The sequence below is a fragment of the Fragaria vesca genome, unplaced genomic scaffold (assembly GCF_000184155.1).
Source record: "Fragaria vesca subsp. vesca unplaced genomic scaffold, FraVesHawaii_1.0 scf0512976, whole genome shotgun sequence".
Classification (NCBI taxonomy): domain Eukaryota; kingdom Viridiplantae; phylum Streptophyta; class Magnoliopsida; order Rosales; family Rosaceae; genus Fragaria; species Fragaria vesca.
In genome coordinates, this window is record NW_004443402.1 from 44,830 (window position 1) to 51,894 (window position 7,065).

General features: G+C 37.2%; 1 protein-coding gene and 1 pseudogene across 1 annotated transcript; both read left to right on the plus strand.

The window, feature by feature from the left end:
* Positions 1 to 228: 228 nt before the first annotated feature.
* LOC101300587 (probably inactive leucine-rich repeat receptor-like protein kinase At5g06940-like) lies at positions 229 to 3,342 on the plus strand. Its single transcript, XM_004309556.1, has 2 exons — positions 229 to 2,521; positions 2,975 to 3,342. Exons 1-2 carry the CDS (start codon positions 229 to 231, stop codon positions 3,340 to 3,342), a joined length of 2,661 nt encoding a protein of 886 aa, XP_004309604.1.
* A 277-nt stretch (positions 3,343 to 3,619) lies between these two features.
* Positions 3,620 to 4,969, plus strand: LOC101300874 (annotated as a pseudogene).
* The last annotated feature ends 2,096 nt before the right edge of the window (positions 4,970 to 7,065 follow it).

Sequence of the window (7,065 nt, forward strand, 5' to 3'; positions counted from 1 at the left end):
AAAGTTTATGTGTTTGGTCAGAAAATCCTTGAAAGTTATGACGACCCTATTTGCACCTTTGCTAGACCCTTGAGTTGAATCTATCAAACATCCAGCACTCTGAGACTCTCACTTCACTGATATATATATATATATATATATATATTTTTTTTTTTTTTGGTAAACACACTTCATTGATATATAGAAGAGATTGAAAGGAACCATTCCACACTCTCAGTCTCACCTCCAATGGCTACAACCTGCACATGCCCCTTGCTTCTCTCCCTCATCTTCACATTCTTCATTCTCACTTCGTCATCGTCACCATCTGAGGCAGACGTTCTTCTCAGCTTCAAAGCCTCTATTAGTGATTCGTCAAACTCTCTCTCAACTTGGTCCAACACCTCTGAGACCCACCATTGTAATTGGACTGGCATTACTTGCACTACCATATCTTCAGTACTCTCTGTAACTTCTCTAAACCTTCAAAGCTTCAACCTTTATGGTGAAATCTCATCCTCAGTATGTAAACTTCCCAATCTGTTTCTGCTCAACCTTGCTGACAATCTCTTCAACCAATCCATTCCTCTCCATCTCTCACAGTGCACTTCTCTGGAGACTTTGAATCTCAGCAACAATCTCATCTGGGGTCCAATCCCAATTCAGATTTCTCAGTTTGGTTCTTTGAGAGTTCTTGACTTGAGCAAAAACCATGTTGAGGGAAACATCCCAGAAAGCTTAGCCTCACTTAACAAGCTCCAAGTTCTCAACTTGGGAAGCAACTTGATTTCAGGTAATGTGCCTTCTATATTTGGAAATTTGAGTGAGCTAGTTGTGCTTGATGTGTCTCAGAATTCATACTTGATGAGTGAGATTCCCACTGATATTGGGAAGCTTGTGAAGCTTGAGAAGTTATTCTTGCAAAGCTCAAGTTTTCATGGTGAAATTCCTGATTCTTTGGTGGGTATGCAATCTTTGACTGTTTTAGACCTGTCCCAGAACAACTTAACTGGTAGGATACCTCAGACACTAGGGACTTCTCTTAAGAACTTGGTGTCTTTTGATGTTTCAGTGAATAGGCTTTCTGGGTCATTCCCAAATGGTATATGTAGTGGAAAAGGCCTTATAAACCTCAGCCTCCATACCAATGTGTTCAATGGTTCAGTACCCAATTCTATTAGTGAATGCTTAAATCTGGAGACGTTTGAAGTTCAGAACAATTTGTTGTCTGGTGATTTCCCTGTTGAGTTATGGTCACTGCCCAAAATAAAACTCTTAAGGGCTGAAAATAATGGATTTTCTGGAGCAATACCTAACTCAGTGTCAAAGGCTGGTCAATTGGAGCAAGTTCAAATAGATAACAACAGTTTCACTAGCATAATTCCTCAGGGTCTTGGGTTAGTGAAGGGCTTATATAGATTCTCAGCTTCTTTGAATGGTTTATATGGTGAACTGCCTCCAAATTTCTGTGACTCCCCTGTTCTGAGCATTGTAAACCTCTCCCACAATTCTCTTTCGGGTCAAATTCCGGAGCTTAGGAAATGCAGGAAGCTAGTGTCTTTGTCTTTGGCAGACAATAAGCTTAGTGGGAATATTGGATCATCTCTTGGTGAATTACCAGTACTGACTTATCTTGATCTTTCGGATAATATGCTTAATGGTGAGATTCCTCAGGAGCTTCAGAACTTGAAGCTTGCGCTCTTCAATGTTTCCTTTAATCAGCTTTCTGGTAGAGTCCCCTATTCCTTAATTTCAGGTCTCCCAGCTTCGTTCCTCCAAGGAAATCCAGAACTTTGTGGGCCAGGATTACTCCATTCTTGTTCTGATGACCAGCCAAGGCACCATTCTTCTGATCTTACAACCTTGACCTGTGCCCTGATCTCCATAGCCTTTGCTGTTGGAACTCTGACTATTGCTGGTGCCTATATTGCTTATCGTCGATACTACAAGCAAAGACCTCAAACTGGCTTATGGCGTTCAGTTTTCTTTTATCCTCTGAGAGTCACCGAGAATGATTTGATAATGGGAATGGATGAGAAAAGTTCAGGAAGAGATGCTGGAGTATTTGGCAAAATATACATTGTGAGTCTACCAAGCGGTGAACTTGTTGCTGTAAAGAAGCTTGTGAATTTCAGAGTCCATTCATCGAAAACATTGAAGGCTGATATCAAGACCTTAGCCAAAATCAGGCACAAGAACATAGTAAAAGTTCTTGGGTACTGCTATTCGGATGATGCGATTTTTCTGATATATGAGTTCTTACAGAATGGGAGCTTGGGGGACATGATCTGCAGACCTGATTTTGATTTGCAGTGGAGTGTTAGGTTGAGAATTGCCATTGGTGTTGCTCAAGGGCTGGCATACCTTCACAAGGATTATGTTCCTCATTTACTCCATAGAAATGTCAAATCGAAAAATATCCTTTTGGATGCTGATTTTGAACCAAAGCTCACAGATTTTGGTCTAAACAAAATTCTCGGAGATGCTGCCTTTCAGTCAAGAATGGCTTCAGAATCTGCTTTCTCTTGTTACAATGCACCAGGTAAGAGAAGTTGGAACTTAGGGAATTCAATTTCCCAGTAATGTTGCTCCTAAATATACTTGTAGCAATATTCTTGTTGGCATTAGTACAATTCTTGAGCATCTTTTGTGTTTCAAGGCAATCGCTGTGGTCATTTGGTTTGTTATATAAACTTACCCTATTAGCCTTCAATTTTTAATCTTGATTATTTCTCATTGGAGGCTTGGCTTATCTATGGACAATTAAGTGTAGAGCTAAATTGCACATTACATTACATTTTTACTTGAAATCATTAGCTGTGCACCTGGTTTATTTTGCTAGACTGAGTCTTTGCTTGTATTGCTTCCATACTTTTTATCATTTTCACCCAATCTTCCCCAAAAGTCTCTTCTTGGTGATATGCTGGCTTACTGTGTTGATAGATTTGTTAACTCAATTCTCTTGTGAGTCATGACATTTATTTGTTGATTGCAGAAAACCAGTACAGTAAGAAAGCAACTGAACAAATGGATGTGTACAGCTTTGGTGTTGTACTATTAGAGCTAGTGACAGGTCGGCAAGCAGAGCAAGCATTACCGTCTGAGCCTCTTGATATAGTGAAGTGGGTACGACGAAAGGTCAACATCACAAACGGGGCAGTCCAAGTTCTTGATCCCAAGGTCACAAGTTCATCCCAACAAGAGATGCTAGTAGCCCTAGAAATTGCTCTGCATTGCACTTATGTGATGCCGGAAAAGAGACCATCAATGTCTGAAGTTGTGAAATCACTTCAGTCCCTTGTCTTGATGACTCACACTGCTGTTATAGACTTTTCTGCATTTGAGGAGCATTCGGTTGTCTGAGCAATGACTTACAAGTGACTGGGATTCTGCTTGCATTCCATGTAAATTGAACTTCATTTTACAGAGGGACTCTTCATGAGTAAAAGAAGACGGACTTGGGAACGGTTTTTTTTTTCTTTTTTTTTTTTTGTCCGTTGTTGAACAGAGAATCAAGGGATTTGGTTTAACACTATCTTACAGTGTAATGCCATTATGTATAGTGGATCAGAGTCTTCAAGATTTTTTACACAAATCTACTTGTTCTTGATCCATATATATTCTGTCAGCCTTTGTGTGGATGGATATTGGATCTGATCTCATGTATGGTCATCATATGCATTCAAGAGGTTTTACCCTATTTCGGCTTTCTTTTCAAAATAGAAGATTATTCCATTCCATAGTATAATTATATTGATCTTTTCGGTTTGACAATATACTTCTGGTTATGCAGGAAGTCCAAAATAGAAGGGACAAATTTCAAAGTTTTAAAGCAGGACCTATCGACTTGTGATGTTTATTTTAGAGGTCTCTGACATATACCTTCTGCATACACTGGGGCTTGCCAGTCTGAAAAGTCCAACCCTTTTAAATTCTCAATCACAGATACCTGAAAGTATATCAAACAAAGTAGCATAACTAATCAAAAGGAACAAACTTTAGATCTCCTTCTAAAGTTACGTGGCATAAATGTTTCAGTCCTATTTCCTGAGTTTTTGCTATGAATGTTTTTCATTTTGAAGAATTAGAAGGAGATCTAAAGTTTATTCCTTTTGTTTGGTTATGCTACTTTGTTTAATATACTTTCAGATATCTGTGATTGGGAACTTAAAAGGGTTTGACTTTTTGGAATTTTCAAGATTTGCAGACTGAACTAAACATTTCTAACCGTACAGCAAATATATTCGTAGGATAAGCACAAGGTTTTCGATCCTTACCATATACTTACATCAGTTATATCAGTTATATACTCATCCCATTGGAGTTAGGAGTTGCTATGATGAGGGAAAGCGAGTGGCTGAAACGTTGATGTTTGATTATCACAGGCAGCATGGCGTAGAGATAAGGATTGCTAGGGTTTTCAACACCTATGGACCTCGCATGAATATCAATGACGGTCGTGTTGTCAGCAACTTCATAGCACAAGCTATCCAGAATGAGCCCTTGACTGTCGAATAGCTAAAGTTTGTTGACGATCCCTGGCTACAATCCCAGGGCCATCATAAATAGTACCAGCTACTCCTACCTTTTCCACTTCAGATATGGGCTTTATATTCTCTACGGCGTCAACCATAAGTTTGATTACATTGCGTTCGTTCACCAGGAACACAGACTAGGAGTTTCTGCTACGTCTCTGACATGGTTGATTGCCTTATTCGACTTATGCAAGGAGACAACACTGGTCCAATCAACATTGGAAATCCTGATGAATTTACTATGCTCGAACTCGCCGAGAATGTGAAGGAGCTTATCAATCCTGAGGTGGAGATCAAAATGGTTGAACACACACCTGATGGATCCTCGTTAGAGGAAGCCGGACATCTCAAAAGCAAAGGAGTTTCTGGGATGGGAACCAAAGGTAAATTTGCGAGATGGTCTGCCCCTCATGGAGGAGGATTTCCGTACAAGACTTGGTGTCCCTAGAAATTGATCAAGAATGTAGCAATAGTGGTTTATTTTTTGTCATGTTATGTATATATAGTATACACTGAACATTTGGAATGAATTTGATTTGATAAAGAGCGTTTTGGTTCTGTGTTTTCCTTGTATAGAAAATTTCCTGAGTAAAGAAGTCTAAATGAAATTTGGAAACAAAAACACAACAATCCAAAGACGGTTAGATTATCTGAAATTTGGATGACAGAAACTTAGAAAGTATAAGTAACTAAACTATTTGTCGAGTCTACAATATCCTTGCAATGTTGAAGAACTTACTCTTGCGAAGAAATGATGCAAACGTGGGCTCCTGTAATCTGTATGAGCAATCAAACACCAGTTAGAGAACAAGTGATGGCGTTGTTTGATCAACCAATACTGAGGAATGTAATTAACAGGAAAACTTTGTAGAATCCAAACTAGGAGGGAACCCATCAAAGAAGAATAATATCACACCACCTCCCAAATTTGTTTTGAGAATGTGCTAGATAAAGTTCACAACACTAATATAAAACCATATGCCAAAGCCAGAAAGCTACAAAGAAACTAAGCCGTCCCTTGGCTCCTAGTTAGTCTTAGTTAGTAACCCACAAAGTGCAGATACAAATCATCTAGTATTCGGAGTTCGTTTACCAAAGAAATTGTTCGCGCCAAGGGGTTACATGATTCGTTCCAGTGAAACAAAGTCAAAAAGAAAAGCTTTCGAGATTATGTCCTTAAAGTGATCGTGCAAGAGTTTCCAGCAACACAGGTTTATAGTCTTAATTAGAAGGGTTCCACTTGTGTGCCTTAAGGTATGGATACCCAACAAGTTTTGACTTACTATAGCAGGTTAAAGCAAACTAACACCGTTAACTCTCCGTTAAGTCTCTCTATATCTACAGTTTTCATTAGAAATATCTACCATTCAGATGAGCAAAATCAAACAAAAGTAGACTTTCTAGAAATCAAAATGATTCTTGAGACTGTCTACAACTATCATAAGAAACATCTACTATTGTCATGAAAATATCACAGAAAATGTTGCAAGTCGAAAAACATATTTAACATAAAACACATCTACTGTTTTCATTAGAAAAGTAGACTTTCTACAAATCAAAATTGTTCATGAGATTGAATTAACCCAAGGTAAAATTTGCAACTCTACATTTAACATAAGATTCATCTACTGTTTTTATTACAAATCTCTACTATTAACATAAACGAAATCAAAGAAAAGTAGACTTTCTAGAAATCAAAATTGTGAGATTGAGATTGAACCAACCGAAAGTAAAATTTTCAAGTCTACATTTAACATAAGACACGTCTACTATTTAATTAGAAACGTATACCATTAACATAAGAGAAATCAAAGAAAAGTAGACTTTCTAGAAATCTAAATTGTTCTTCAGATTGAAGCAACCCAAGGTAAAATATGCAAAGTCTACATTTAACATGAGACACAACTACAATTTTCATGCAAAATGTCTACCATTAACATAAGAGAAATCAAAGAAAAGTAGACTTTCTGGAAATCAAAATTATTCTTGAGATTGAATCAATAATGGAAGGTGAAAGTTGCAAAGTCTACATTTAACATAAGAAACAACTATTTTCATAAGAAATGTCTACCATTAACATAAGAGAAATCAAAGAAAAGTAGACTTTCTGGAAATCAAAATTGTTCTTGAGATTGAATCAATAAATGGAAGGTGAAAGTTGCAAAGTCTACATTTAACATAAGACACGTCTACTATTTTCATTAGAAACGTCTACCATTAACATAAGAGAAATCAAAGAAAAGTAGACTTTCCGGAAAATTAAAATGTTCTTCAGATTGAAGCAAATTAACCAAGGTAAAAAAATAGCAAAGTCTACATTTAACATAAGAGACAACAACTTTTTTCATAAGACATGGCTACCATTAACATAAGAGAAATCAAAGAAAAATAGACTTTTTTGGAAATCTAAATTGTTCTTGAGATTTGAAGCAACCCAAGGTAAAAGATACAAAGTCTACATTTAACATAAGACACAACTACTTTTTCCATAAGAAATGTCTACCATTAACATAAGAGAAATCAAAGAAAAGTAGACTTTCTGGAAATCAAA